The sequence below is a fragment of the Ursus americanus genome, chromosome 7 (assembly GCF_024610735.1).
Source record: "Ursus americanus isolate L20-20 chromosome 7, mUrsAme1.1.p, whole genome shotgun sequence".
NCBI classification, from domain to species: Eukaryota; Metazoa; Chordata; class Mammalia; order Carnivora; family Ursidae; genus Ursus; species Ursus americanus.
In genome coordinates this window covers 60,766,570-60,782,165 of record NC_142133.1, presented here as the reverse complement: position 1 = coordinate 60,782,165, position 15,596 = coordinate 60,766,570, and the positions used below count along the sequence as shown (strand labels likewise).

General features: G+C 41.6%; 1 protein-coding gene across 2 annotated transcripts in view; it reads left to right on the top strand.

Moving 5' to 3' along the window:
- Positions 1–94: 94 nt before the first annotated feature.
- The window catches only part of TTC27 (tetratricopeptide repeat domain 27), a 174,465-nt gene continuing 158,963 nt past the window's right edge, over positions 95–15,596 (top strand). Inside the window, exons 1-5 of one of the 2 annotated variants that reach the window (XM_087863743.1) lie at positions 95–391; positions 1,589–1,766; positions 2,176–2,305; positions 8,580–8,720; positions 14,918–15,020. In XM_087863743.1, the coding sequence (XP_087719869.1) occupies positions 292–391; positions 1,589–1,766; positions 2,176–2,305; positions 8,580–8,720; positions 14,918–15,020 (652 nt within the window). In that variant the 5' untranslated portion in view covers positions 95–291. The remainder of the gene's footprint in view (positions 392–1,588; positions 1,767–2,175; positions 2,306–8,579; positions 8,721–14,917; positions 15,021–15,596) is intronic. The other variant, XM_045809106.2, reaches the window with a different exon arrangement.

The following is a 15,596-nucleotide window of genomic DNA, read 5'->3' as shown; positions in this document are numbered from 1 at the left end:
ACCCGCCCCTTCCATGCTCGGGGCGGGGCATCTCTACTGGGCATGCTCAGTACTAAGGACGTGGGTTGGCCTCCTAGGCGGAAACCAGAGCTGCGTGTGTTTTTCCCAGGGTGTCCCGCGCTGCTGTCATGGCCGCGTCCATGTGACGATGTCTGCACATGGACTTCTAGGGCTGTGGGTGTATTCACGGGAACTGTCGCCACTAGGTTTCGGCATCTTTGGACCCTCTTCCTTTCACTTTTTTTTGTTGACTCCCGTGTGACCCTCGTAGAACTCATTTTGTCTGCAGCTATGTCCAGGGTGAAGTGGATACCGGAGCTGGCAGTTTTGAGGGGCTTCCCCACTGAGGCTGAGCGGCAGCAATGGAAGCAGGAGGGAGTCGCCGGTTCAGGTGAGAACGGCGAACCTGCCAGGAACTTAGAACAGCGTCTGGACTGTGAGGGGAGAGTGGTGCCCGCTGGATTCTCATTCCTCCTTGTTTTGTTTAGTTTTTCTGCCGCAATCTAGGTCATCCCTTAAGATTTTGGATTGTTGCATCGTTGATGTGGTGGGCGGGGTCCTTTGGCCTCCGTGCTTGTCTTTACCCCAACCTTCTCACCACCTAGGTTCAGTGATAGCAACGATGGCCGTGTCAGCTACTTTTCTAAGTCCTTAACATTTATTGTCATTTAATCCTTATAACAGATGTTTAAGATAGATCTAAGTTTAATACCATTTTGCAGGTGAAGACGTTTAAAGACAGATTGTTTTCCGTAATTTATTCCAGGTTCCACAGTTGATAAGCAGAAAGGCTGAAACGAGGCAGCAAAGATGTAATTTTTGCGAACAGTACACATTTACCGGAGAAGGAGGTGTTAAAAGCATATTTACTAGTGATAAATGTGAGATAAAGGCACATCTGGTAGTGAGATTTAGGCCGGACCCGGAAGAAAAATAACAATTTAGGACAGTATCTAAGTGGTGTGTGTGTTTGTGTGTGTGTGTGTGTGTGTGTGTGTGTGTGTGAACACCCAATAGGTGCTTCAGGAGAGAGGTAGTTCTTGAAGTCTGGTGATCTGGAAAAGTTTGGTGGAAGAAGTCAGACATGAGCTGAATTTTGATTAAAGGGTAAGACAAGTGGAGAAGAGCTCTGCAGGAGAAATCACAGTGTAGAAGTGTGGAGGTAGGAATGTGCATGGGATATTAGGGGAACAATGAGAGAACCAGCTGTTCTCAGAGAGAATGGTGGGCGTAGGAGAAGGCTATTTTAGACCCCTGATTGTGGAAACTTTCTGTTGTCAATAGGAATCTTTTTGAATTCCCAGAAGGGTGATAATATTTACTAATGAGGAATATTATTCCTATGTCTAACTTCTACTTTGCTGCTTATTGTGTGGATGAGCTGCTAATTGTAGGAGAAGTGATGTTCATAGAATAATGGGAATTTGCTCAATGCTTGTGATTAATGTATAGTAAGCTTTCTAAGGATATACTTTTTTTTTTTTTTTTTTTTGCATACTGAAGTGATAGACTTACCTAATAGTGTTATCCTTTACAGTATGAAGAAGATTGGTCTTTTGGGTTATTAGACTAATTTTTTATATTGCAGAGAGTGGATCTTTCTTACAATTGCTGCTAGAAGGGAACTATGAGGCCATATTCTTAAATTCATTGACTCAAAATATTTTTAACTCAACAACGATGACTGAAGAAAAGATTGACAGCTACCTGGAGAAGCAGATAGTAACATTCCTGGATTACTCAACAGATTTGGACACAATTGAAAGGTAGAATTTTATTTGAAATTTTCATAGAGAAACAGACTGAATATATTTAATAGTGCTTTATAAGTGTAAGACAGTGGTTTTAGCCGTTGTTGGACAACTTGTGCTCCCTGGTATGGCAGCCACTAGTCACATGTGGTTGTTGAGCACTTGAAATAGATAGTACAACTGAGGGACAGAATTTTAAATTTCATTTAATTGTAATTAAATTTAAAAGAGCCTTATGTGGCTTATGGTTATAATATTGGACATTGAGACATAACTTGTTCAGATTTCAGAAATTTTGTTTTGTAGTACTTGGATAATCTCTATAAATGTTGGTTAATATTTTACATTTTTCTTAGTAAAACTGAAATGAGATTGGTTGTGGTCGTACAGTGGTTCATATTTGTTTTTTTATTCTCATATGCAGACAACAGCTGATATTCCTAATTGGTGTAAGCGGTTTACAACTTTTTGTTCGGAGTAACTGGACGGGGCCTCGCGTTGATTTACAACCTCAGGATTTTTTGCCATCCATTTTGTTCCAGCAATTCAGTGAAGTATGCTTCTTGGAAATGTCATATATAGTTATTATTGTGTTTTTTTTTCTTTAGGAACTGGTCTTTATAAACTGGAGTTAATAGTAGGTAGGAAAAAAATATGCCTTTCTAGCTTGTACAAAATGTACTAAGAATCCTTGGTCATTAATCAGATTTTCAAGTGATTCCAGAGGGTCCACTGTCAGGAATGGAATTAGAGATAAGTGTTAGTAATCTGATGGTAGAGGGGCTCCTGGCTGGCTCAGTTGGTAGAGTGTGCAACTCTTGATTTCAGGGTTGTGCCCCACGTTGGGCATAGAGCTTACTTAAAAAAATAAATAAAATGGGGGCGCCTGGGTGGCTCAGTTGGTTGAGAGTCTGACTCTTGGTTTCAGCTCAGGTCATGATCTCAGGGTCATGAAATTGAGCCCGGTGTTGGGCTCTTTGCTGGGCATGGAGTCTGCTTGAGATTCTCTCCCTCTCCCTCTGCCCCTTCTCCTGCTTAAATACTCTCTCTCTCAAATACATAAGTCTTTAAAAATAAATAAATAAATAAAATATATTTTTAAAAAGCTGATGGTGGGGGTGGAAAGAGAAGTAGAAAAGCAGCCATAATCTGACAGCCACAGTAATTAGCTCTGTACACGTCAGTGTAGTGAGTCACTATATTATGTTGCAGTAGATAATTGAAATTCATAATCCTGGCCCTAAATCATTATTGAAAGCTTAAAAGATCTTCTGTATCTTATGTCTAAGAAGGGAATTGAATCTGCACTTTACAGAGGTTTTCATCCAAAGTGATTAAAGTAAAATCCCAAAGATTGTGTCACTTAAAGAGATATGCTTCAGTTGTCCAGAAATTTGCTTATATGGAACATCTCACTCCTTCTGTTATTGTGTATGAAACAGTTTCTGCCTTTTCAGCCCTGTAGTATAGGTTAAAAATTCACCAAATAGTCAAAGTCATAGTGTTTGCTGAGCACAGATATGTGGGGCAAGTGCTTACTTCACGTGTTCTATCAATTTGAGTATCCTAGAGATGAGAAGATGGAAGCTCCCAGTGGTGAAGGAAACTTGTCAGAGGTCTTAGAGCTGGATAATTGGAAGCCACATTTTCTGGGTCCAGATCCAGCCCTCTTTCTACTATACTAGTGGAGAAGCACCTGTAAAGTCAGGTAACAATTCACGGCAGTACAGAAAGAGGTTACATGAGAGATTTGGACTGTAAGAATGTTGAAATTAACCAAGAGATGTGGGGAATGGGAATTTTGTCAGACAGTGTCATTGGGAGTGGACCATGAGTTGAACTGAAGGATGCTGAGGAAATGGGCAGGTGGAGGGGAGCAGGAAAGGCAGTCTGGGTGCAGTCACATGAGCAGAAGTTCAGATGGGGAAGAGTGTGGTGTTTGTGGGAGCAGGATGTTTTGAGCCTACTGGAGAAGCATCGAAAGTTCAGACTTCATGGGATTCAGGGCAGATTGTAAGGAAACTTTGAGACCTTGATTTTAGTTGTTTTTTTTTTTTTTTTTTTTAAATTAGAACTACCTTATACATTCAAAAAGCATATGAAGTGTATGCAGTTTAAATAATAAAACTCCTTTGTTCCCGCCACCCAGCGTGAGAGAGAAATACTAGCAGCGTTGTAGAACAGAGCTTCCTGACTGCTGTTCCCCAGATGTGGAGCCCCTCTGCCATCTCAGTGTCTGTGTGGGGCCTGGTCTGGGGTGGGGAGAGCCTTTGAACTGGTCTGTTCTGGTCGGCAGCATTTGCTAGTTCCCTGCTGTGCACTACTAATAATAACGTCTTCTGTGTGTGCCGTGACTTGGAAAGGGTTGGAAATACTGCCTTAGAAGGTCCCCTACATGTGCTTTCCTGATGGTGTCCCTGGCCCCTCTCTTCCATGAGCCAGTCCCATGAATTTTGTGTTAACCATTCCATTGCTTTTCTTCATAGTTTCAGCACCTGTGTAACGCTAGAAAACATACTGGTTTAGTTCTGCCAGTTTTTGAACTTTTATAAAATGAAACAAACTGTATGCATTGTTCTGTGACTTGCTTTGCTCAATGGTATGTTTTTGAAAGGATACCATTATTCATTTTTACTATTGTATAGTATTCCAGTTGTATGACTGTACCAGCATGCGTGTGTCTGTTCTACTCTTGACAGCCGTATGGTACTTTTTATTTTTTTTTCCCCCTTCATTAAATTACATACAATGCTATTAGGGACACATCTTCTGGAAATCGTTTGCAAGAATTTCAAAGTATAGCATACTGAAGAAATGACTGATGTAGTGTGCTAAACAGAGGAGCTGTTTTTACTGGCCTTCGGGCTGTAGGTGACACCATGAGGGCTGAGAGGATGATCTTTTATTTTTTTTTATTTTTTATTTTTTTTAAAGATTTTATTTATTTATTTGACAGAAAGAGAGACAGCCAGCGAGAGAGGGAACACAAGCAAGGGGAGTGGGAAAGGAAGAAGCAGGCTCATAGCGGAGGAGCCTGATGTGGGGCTCGATCCCATAACGCGGGATCACGCCCTGAGCCGAAGGCAGACGCTTAACCGCTATGCCACCCAGGCGCCCCAAGGATGATCTTTTAACACCCTTGTAAGCCCTTCAGAGTTGGGAAGCTCTGCTGCGGTATATATATCCGTGAGTGGAGTTGCTATGCTCTAGAGTAATGCTCTTGGTAATGTCATCTTGTTGTTAGTTTTTTTTTAAGATTTTATTTATTTATTTGTCAGAGAGAGAGCACGAGCAGGGGCAGAGGGAGAAGTAGACTCCCCACTGAGCAAGGAGCCCAATGCGGGACTCGATCCTAGGATCCTGGGACCATGACCTGAGCCGAAGTCAGACACTTAACTGACTGAGCCATCCAGCTGTCCCTGTCAGCTTGTTTTTAAAAGGAATATTCAGTTTATACCCTTTATCAGCGATCTGAGAATTTGGAGGGTAGGGCGAGTTGAAGTTTTTGAACACGTCAGTATTTTCTAATTGTTGTTTTCCTGCGCTGATTCGTGTTTCTTAGCTCTTTGTGCTTTGTGAAGCACAAATATTTGTGAATATACTTTATGGTCATGGAGTATGGTGACCAAAGCCAAATTCATTTTTCCTGCCTTTAACTTATGGCCTTGTCATTTTTAACACTGACATCTGGTGCTAAATGGTCTTAATGAGGAATAGCACTGAAGGTCCATGTCTGAGCAACATTGGTCACCTCTCACACAGAAAGGTCGATCTTAGTAATCTGGTTTTATAGTAAATTTATCTGTGGCTTCCAGATGTTGAAATTTTTTTTACTGTTATAAGTACTTATATTTTTACATGTCATATGCTGTCTTGACTGAGGAATTGTTCTGAAGAATCATAACCTTTGCTTTTTCTGTTTTTATTGAAAATATAAACAATCCTCTTTAAAAATGGACCGTTTCCCCAAACTTCTGGAAGCACATTTAGAACTCAGTTGGAATATCAGTGTTATATCTTGGGGGTAGGCAGAGGCTGATTCACTTAAGCAGAAGACAGAAAAGCATTTCATTTTTTCATGATGATGCAAGGTAGCACTGGGAAGAGAAGCGTATTTATTTGGCTATTCATACATTCACTTGTTTATTTATTATTTGCCTTGATACCATCTCCAGATAATTTTTTTAAAAGATATTATTTATACCTTTGAGAGAGAGAGCGTGTGCACACGTGTGACTGGGGGAGGGGCAGAGTGAGCGGGACAGACAGAAGCCTAAGCAGACTCCCCACTGAGTGTGGAGTCAGACAGCAGGGCTCCATGTCACGACCTTGAGATCATGACCTGAGCTGAAATGAGGAAACAGACGCTTAACGTACTCAGCCATCCAGGTGGCACCCGTCTCCAGAGAATTTTGAACTGAAGAGTAGGAAGTTTAGTAACCAAGCCCTGGCTTTCAGTATCAGAGGTAATGATACCCAGGTGGTGTACCATGGGCTATCTCTTTGTGTAATTTTTTTGTAGACTAAATTACTTGTTACTTCATCTCTAGGGATTTCATTTAGAAGAGAATGCTCTAAATTGTGCTAGAACAGTTAGATGTGTTTCTCATTTAAAGTGATTAGACCATGGGTGGTTTTTTTTTTTTTTTTTTTTAAGATTTATTTATTTGAGAGAGAGAGAGAGCGAGCGAGCAGGGCAGGGGCAGAGGGAGAAGGAGAGAGAGAGAGAGAGTCCTTAAGCAGACTCCCTGCTGAGCACGGAGCCTGATGTGGGGCTCGATCTCATGACCCTGAGATAACGCCCTGAGCTGAAGTCAGGAGCTGGCCACCCAACCAACTGAGTCACCCAAGTGCCCCGGATTCTTAAGGTGTGTCATATCTTCTTGTACTTCACCAGTTTGGTTTGGACTTTGGGCAATAACAGTGGCTAAATCTTTATTTTGACATCTCTGTATGAGAAGAGAACTCGATGAGGCTGCCGGTATAGTCTGGGCACATTAGGCAGGTTCTTTCCCGAAGTTCTTAAGTGAATATATCCACTGGTGTGTTGAGCATCTCCGCTTGGAGCACTCACAAGACACCTCGGGCTCATTGTGTCTCGGACTGAACTCACAGTGAGGGTCTCCTGTACGTGGGGCCTCTGCTGGTGTCTCTGTGTCATTCGCACGCCACTGTAAGGTAGTGGTCCCAGTCAGAAGGCAGACGTGATCCTGGCCCTGTCTTTGCAGCCTTGCTGATGCTTGGCGTAGTCCTGAGCCTTGCCCAGGGGCAGGAGGAGATCTGTGCGGAGGGCGGCATGGCGTGGTAGGAAGAACATTGGTTGGGAGTTGGAAAACAGGCTGGAATCTCTGTTCAGACACTGACTTCTGTGTCATTTTCAGCTGCACTTAACATTTGTATCTATTTCCTTCTAAAATTGAGGTAGTTGTAATAACTTCAAAATAGTTTCTTTTTCTTTCTTTTTTTTTATTTTTAAAGATTTTATTTATTTATTTGTCGGAGAGAGTGCCCAGGCAGGCGGAGCAGCAGGCAGAGGGAGAGGGAGAAGCAGGCTCCCTCCTGAGCAAGGAGCCCGATGTGGGACTTGATCCCAGGACCCTGAGATCATGGCCTGAGCCGAAAGCAGTCATTTAACCGACTGAGCCACCAGGCATCCCTCAAAATAGTTTCTTAATTATTGAAATTAAAGACAATTCCTATGCCCTAGTGTAGATAATGGTAAGCTTTCTTTGCAGTTTGTTGGTGCTCTTTCATGTCAAGTCTTTATTCCTCTATTATACTTCTCGATGAAGAAGGTAGGACAGTGGATGAACCCATAGCTATTACTTTCTTGGCCGTATTGAGTACTTTAACAACATATTGAGCCAGGCACTGGCATTATTTGGATTATTTAATTTAATCCTTACAAGAACCCTAGAAGGAGTGGGTTCTGTTATTTCATTTGGTAATTAATGAGACGTCAGTTAAAAAATGTACCTACACCCACAAACTAATAAGAGGTGGAAAAAGGACACTATCCTGTGTCTGTGACAGTAGAGCCCATGTTCCTAGTGGGTAAGCATTCCTGCTGTCTGTTTTGTGGCAGCTGTCAAAATTATACCGTACACATCTTAGAAAACACAGGTGGGGCACCTGGGTGGCTTAGTCGGTTAAGTGGCTGCCTTCAGCTCACGTCACAATCCTGGGGTCCTGGGATTGAGCCCTGCATCAGGCTCCTGCTCAGCGGGGAGTCTGCTTCTCCCACTCCCTCTGTGAAAGAAAAGAAAAGTCAGGTGCCTTGTCCATTGCAGAAAATCTCTTCAGCCAAGAAGCAGACTTTTCAAAGGCATCCCTTTTTTTTTCAGCCTTCTGTTCCCACGGGTCCATGGTTATATGGCCACTCAGCATTTGATATGTCAGACCTTGTCGGCTGTTTGGCTTAGGAATTATGGGGCAGACCCGTTTGTAACGACATTGCCAGCTAATGAAGCATAAGTGAAGTGTGTTTAATGTACGTACTTTAATGTAGGGATGCTTTTTATTGAGGTGCTCTTGTGTTGTAAGCAAATCTATAAAGAATGAAGCCTCTTCGATGCTGGCATTTTCTTGCTTTCACTGTTCCTCTAAAGTGCAAGCATCGAGGTGGCCGCGTGTTGGGGCGGCTGGCATTCGTGGGTCCCCGGGGGCATTTATAATGTTAGGATTCTGTCCGGTGCCAGTTGCTGTGTGATAGATTGATGTGTTTGTTTCATAGCAGAAAGAACTGGAAAATAGGTTACTACAAGACCTGTAAAGATTAATATTTTGTTAAATTAGGTCATCTTGGCTTACTTTTTTTTTTTTTTCCAGGTCAAAGGACTGGATGCAGTTGTTCTCAATCTGCTTATTCTAGATGGTGAATCAGTCTACAGCCTGACTGCAAAGCCTGTGCTGCTCTTGTTAGCACGAGTTATTCTGGTGAATGTAAGACATAAACTGACAGCTCTTCAGGTGAGGAGGGAAAAGAAGGCCGTTGGTCACCCCCAGGGCCGACTTCTGTGCTGAGTAGCATCCGACTTCAGGTGTGATGCTGACAGTGTTCTGCTGTGTCTTCTAAGTCTTCTTTAGGTAGTTCACTTTAAAATCTGATGAAAATAAACAAAAACGTTCTCCCTTTGTGAGATTCATCTAATACAAAATGATATTTTATTGAGCCCCTTTTAAAGGATTATATAGACCGTATGTAGGTGTACGTGTGCGTGAATATAAATGTTCAGTACTCTTACCCCGTGGATCTTAATTACTGTTTCCTGGCTCACATCCTACCTTGGTTCGTTATTCCGGTTGGATGTAGTAGAGCGTTAGTTGAATGTCTGTTACATCATTTCTTAAAGATTATTTATTTATTTAGAGAGAGCATGTGCGTGCACACGTGCATGTGAGCAGGGGGAGGGGCAGAGGGGAGAGAGAATCTCAAGCAGACTCCCTGCTGAGTGTGGAGCTCAGTACAGGGCTTGATCTCAGGATGCTGAGATCATGACCTGAGCCCAAATCAAGCGTCTGACGCTTCAGGGACTGAGCCAGCCAGGGGCCCCTGTTAAATTGTTTCTTTATAAATGAAGAATCATATACTTTTCACATGTCACAAAATATTCTTTTGTGTTTTTTTCGGTGGTTTAAAAATGTACAAACTGGGAGCACCTGGGTGGCTCAGTTGGTTAAGCATCTGCCTTCGGCTCAGGTCATGATCCCAGGGTCCTGGTTTCGAGTCCTGCGTTGGGCTCCCTGCTTAGCAGAGAGTCTGCTGCTCCCTCTCCCTCTGGTCCTCCCCCTGCTTGTATTCTCTCTCTCACTCGCTCACTCTCCCTCTCAAAAAAATAAATAAAATCTTAAAAAAATATATACAAACTGTTGGTTCTTGGGCTGTACAAAAACAGGGTGGTTGCATTTGGCCTGCAGACTATAGCTAGCTGACTCCTGTTCTAATTGTGGCAACTTGACCCATGTTACCAGAAATAATAAATCTAAATTTTATATGAAACCTCCCAATTTCTAAGTATTGGTTGAAAAATTTTGAGAAACACAGTTTTCAACTGGCAGAATGTAGATTTGGTCTGTACTGTGTAAGGGCTTATTTTCCTAAGTATTTCAGTTTACACAAAGGAAAGGTAAGAAGGCAAGTTTTGCCTTTATCACTGACTGCCATGAAAGCCAGAGGAATTGGAATCTGTTTTTACTAGAAGGAGTTTTATTAGAAGGGGTTTCAATATGTCAGAGTAGACATAAGGCCTTATCTTTGATTTTTTAGCCATGTTAGCTTGAATTAAAAAAATTTTCCAGAGTTGATCTGAATGAAATGCTCTCTTATAGAATGACTAGTACTTGGCTCTAAAGAAAGTATTACCAAAACACAGGGCTTCCAAGTGGCATTATTTTTTTTTCTAGTGAGACTAGAGTCATTAATGAGTGAGTGAGACAGTTTTAAATTTTATTGGTGGAAACCTTTCATCAGCAATATGTTAAGCATTATTTTTTGAAGCTTTTATTTATTTATTTATTTTCGAGATAGAGTGCATGCAAGCAGGGAGGAGGGCAGAGGGAGAGGGACAAGCTGACTATACTCTGAGCACAGACCCCGACACGGGGCTCAATCCCTCGACCCTGAGATCATGCCCTGAGCCGAAATCAAGAGTCAGACGCTTAACTGGCTGAGCTACCCATGTGCCCCTGTTAAGAATTTTTTAACAAAAAGATATATGTACTGTCAACTTAGGAGAACAAGTAGGTATGTGAGCTGTTCATTGTGATTGTCGTACTTGGTAGGGTTGGAGAGACAAGGTGTTTGAATTGCTTGGCAGATCCTAAACAACTTTTGACCTGGGCTTATAACCCTGTTTTCTTGTTAGATGTCACCATGCAAGGATCGCTTTGTGCTGAAATCTTGCCTTTCAGTGAAAACATGAAAGTTCTTTTTTCTTTGGATCTTTAACATGTCATTTTCTAAATGATGATATAAAAATGACTCTTTGACAAGTGAAATTAAAATGAAAGAAGTGTCCTCTACTTATCCAAGTTAATTTTAACCTTTTAAGTTAGCTCTGAATAGGCTTACTTGTAAAGGATGTTATCAAGTTGTTCATTACAGTATTTCTGTGGAACTGTAAAAGAAGGCGATTTTCCCCCAATCCTCTAATCTGTGGTATATAGGCTGATGTTAGTAGTACATAAATGTTGAGTTAAAAGAGTCTTGGCTTTGAAATCAGACCAAAGTTTGTCTGGCTTAGCTGCTTAATAGCTATGTGACGTTATGCTAGTTAATTTCTCTGGAATATCAGTTTCCTTATTTATAATTATTTTAAAAGCGGTAGGCGCCTGGCTGGCTTGGTTGGTAGACCGTGTGACTCTTGATCTTGGGGTTGTGAGTTCAAGCCCCATGTTGGGTGTCGAGATTACTTAAAAATAAAATCTTTAAAAAAAAAAATGAAATAAGGGCAGCCCTCTCGGGTTCTCTCCCCTTTTGGGAGCTTTGCGCTTTCCCTCCACTATCGCTTGATAACCCTTGCTTTGCTGCCTACCACTCTGCCTGTTCTACCTCTCGTTTTCAAAGTGATGTGACCAAGAACCGTGGGCACAGAAGGAGGAAAAAATCCCGTAATAGTAACTTATTTACATACTGATTTTTTTTTTTTTTTTTGCTAAGATTGTGTTATGTACTACTTGTCTAAAATGAGGGTAAACAAAAATACAACTCATTTCTTAATGCTATCTGGATATTTCATTTCAAACTACGAAATATTATTATAATATCTTTCATTTTGTGTTGAAAGACTTAAGCAATCTGAAGTCCTAAGTCAGTTTTCTATTAGGAATGTGATTATTTTCTCTGAGAAGATATTCTACCAACTGTCCCCAAAATTGATTCAATGCAGAAAACTTCATTGTTCTTTAGGGAACTATTTTTAAGGTTGTTGTGTAAAGATGAAATTTTAGCTCAGGGTTAGAGAAATGGCCAAGGATAGGGTTAAGGTTATGGTTATGTTCAGGTTTAGGATCGAGTGGGTTAATTTACTAGAGACCTTATGTTAGGAATCGTTTTTTGAGCCTTATTCATATCACCTTACATCTTTAGGCCCCATTTTTTTCCTCTGAAAAATGAGAGTGGGATACAGTTATTTATTTATCTCCAATTTATATAACAAAGTGGATTTTAAGAGCCCAAACTCTCATCAGCATTACAAAACTGTAAATGCATAGGATTTAGAGTTAAAAAAAAAAATCTGCATCTATGTTCTGATTCCACTGCTTAATCACAATCTGAACCAGTCTCTGACTCTGGCCTCTGAGTCTCCCTTCCTTCATCTTTAAAATGAGGAGAAATAAATTAAAAAAAAAAAAAAAAGAGGATAATAAGTGGGAAAAAAAAACCCAAAATGGAATTAGCTGGCAAATTTTTTTTGGGTGCCTTTTTAGTACACTTATGCTTCCTGCCTTCTAGGAGGTTATTAACTAACATGACTTTCTAATCAGAACATTCTGTAATAAGTGCTAAAATCAGGAGACGGGATCTAGAAACGAGAGCAAGGCTTTAAGTTTCTTTTTTATTAATGCCTCAGATTTTCTATTAAGCAGTTCTTGGCAAATAGAAAGGGGCACTTTTATTTTCCGAAAGAAAAATAGGCTATGCTTTCTCTATTTTTTTCACACTCCTCCTCACCCTAGATAAAGACTTTGGCTTAAGAGGTAATGTATAGATCTGATGTTTAAAGGTTCAGCATCTGATGTTACGTGTTTTCTTCTTTTTTTTTTTTAAAGATTTATGTATTTATTTGAGAGAGTGCATGAGTTGGGGGAGGGGCAGAGAGAGAGAGAGGAAGCAGTCTCTCTGCTGAGTGGGGAGCCTTACGTGGGGCTTGCTCCCACGACCCTGAGATGATGACTTGAGCCGAAACCAAGAGTGAGATGCTTGACTGGCCGAGCCTCCCAGGCACCCCTGATGTATGTTTTCCTAAAAGGGCAGTCTCTTTGACTGGCTCTAAATTCCTGTGCCTAGAAAAGGCAAGAGTATGCTGCCAAACCTGAGTGGCTTGTTGCTGGCAGCAGTTATGGATTTTTCTGGGGGAGGAGAATGGCACTGAGGTAGCAGAAGAGAGACTTGCTCTTTACTGTATGTGCTTCTGTATTGGCTCATTGCTGTTTTGTTTTGTTTTTTAAATAAGGATCAAGTTTTTTTAAAAAAACATTTTATTTATTTTTATTTAGAGATAGAGATCGCAGGTGAGCGGGAGGAAGGGCAGAGGGAAAGGGAGAGAGAGATTCTCAAACAGAGTCTGCACTGAGCGTGGAACCCAACGTGGGCCTCCATCTCACAACCCTGACATCATGACCTGGGATGAAACCAAGAGTTGGATGCTTAACCGACTGAGCCACCCAGGTGCCCCAGGTGTTTTTCTTTAAGAGTGAGAGAGAGAGAGAGCGCTCATGAGCAGGGTGGGGGGGAGGAGAGGGAGAGGAAGAGAGAGAATACCACCCAGTGTGAGCCCATCATCGGGCTCCATGTCACAACGCTGTGATCCATGACCTAAGCCAAAATCAAGAGTCAGGCACTTAACCAACTGAGCCATCCAGGTGTCCCAGGATCAAGTTTTTTATTTTATCTTATTTTTTAAAAGATTTTATTTATTTATCTGACAGAGAGAGAGAGCACAAGCAGGGAGAGTGGTAGGCAGAAGGAGAGGGAGAAGTAGTTCCCCGCTGAGCAAAAAGTCCGATGTGGGGGGCGCCTGGGTGGCTTAGTCATTAAGCGTCTGCCTTTGGCTCAGGGCGTGGTCCCGGCGTTCTGGGATTGAGCCCCACATCGGGTTCCTCCATTGGAGGCCTGCTTCTTCCTCGCCCACTCCCCCTGCTTGTGTTCCCTCTCTCGCTGGCTGTCTCTCTCTGTCAAATAAATAAATAAAAATCTCAAAAAAAAAAAAAAAAAAAAAAGTCCGATGTGGGACTCGATCCCAGGACCCTGGGATCATAACCTGATGGTTAACTGACTGAGCCACCCAGGCACCCCCACCCCGTTTTTTTTTTTTTTTTTTTTAATAGTGATCAAGTAAGAACAGCACCAGACAATAGAGAAAAACCTACTGTGTTCTCAGACTGTGCATTAGTCAAGACGATGTATGACAGTGCAGTCTCTGTCCTCAGAAATGTTTGGGTCAGGTGGAGTTAAACTCTTGAAACACAAGAGCCATCCAATGTGGTGCTAACTTCTACGGACAGTGTTGAAGTTCAGAGAAGCGAGAGACCAATGTATGCAACCCTCGTGGGAGAAGGCTTCGTGGGACGGTTTCACAAGGATGTGGAAGGGATTGTCTTAGTTTTGGGAAATATTTAAATCCAAGGTATTTCTTACAGTGTAGTTTGTGCAATATATTGCTTTGAGGAGCATATAGAGATGTGCAGGACAGGACTTCTTATCTTACTGGGTGGATGGTGGACAACACTGAAAGCCAGGATTGACCTCCATGAATGCAGGGGAATGTGTTTGCAAAGGATGTAGTACAAATAATATGCTAGAATTTCAGAGGAGGGAAATATTATCCCGCCCTCCCCCCTCCCCCCACTGCACACTCTGCCTCCTGGCGGTTCTTGCTGGAGCTCTCTTGGAGGAGCTGCTGTGTGGATCGCGGTGCTGAGGGGGTGCCACAGCGGACGAGGATAATGACAGCAGCAGACATTTTAAAGAAGGAGATATTAAGTTCTAAAAGGCATCAGGAAGCCCATGTGGCTAAAAATATAGGTTCTGAGGGGATGGAGGAGGCATGTTATTCTTGTGGAAGAGGGAGAAACGGATTTGGGTATTGTTACCAAGGACACAGCAGTGGACGGATAAGTTTATTGAAGAATAAGTTTAATTTCACAGATGTTAAAAAATTCTAGGGGCGCCTGGGTGGCTCAGTCCTTAAGTATCTTCCTTTGGCTCAGGGCGTGATCCCGGAGTCCTGGGATTGAACCCGCATCGGGCTCCTCGGCTGGAAGCCTGCTTCTTCCTCTCCCACTCCCCCTGCTTGTGTTCCCTCTCTCGCTGGCTGTCTCTCTCTCTCTGCCAAATAAATAAATAAAATATTTAAAAAAAATTCTAAACACTAATTTTAATTAATGTAAAAATGTTTTTTAGAGGGTCTTTTATTTTCAGCTTACATGGTGCTTTCTTTCCCTAGAGCTTGCCGTGGTGGACTTTGAGATGTGTGAGTGTTCACCAGCAGTTACTGGAGGAGCGCTCCCCGCAGCTCTCTGCTCTTGCTGGAGACTGTATCGAGGAAGGTATGGGGCAGATTTGGTTGGATGAGGTCATGCAGCTCCAGGCTAATTTCTCGGCTGAGGCAGTCCTTTTTAGTTTATTTATTTACTTTTTGACAAATAATAGTAACTTTCTGGTTGAGGTTGTTTCTTTTTTCCCCTTTATTTCTGGGTGTGGAATATCACAAATTATTAGGGTGTCAGATTATAGAATTTCTTTTTGCCTTTGAATTTTAAAAGAGGTATTCACTATCATTTATATTACCTATTTAGAAAATGATTTGTTCTCTACAGGTTACCATGATTTTATCACAAATTGCTTAGAAGTATTTTAGTATATTCTTTGTTCTTTAATCTAAGAATCCTCTTTGGAAACAAATGTGAACTTTCTTTATTTAAAAAAAATCCTTAACTTTCCTTACTTCCCCTTTTTGAATCATGTACAAATGTTCATTTTATCTAAGATTAGCATATGTTTATGTATTTCTCTCTTAGAACAAAAAAAGATTGAGAAATTAATTTCAACCAAATTACCTAGCTTAGTAATATTTATTACTGCATAAACTAACATCATCTCTAGTGTATTCTGGTCTAGCTTGT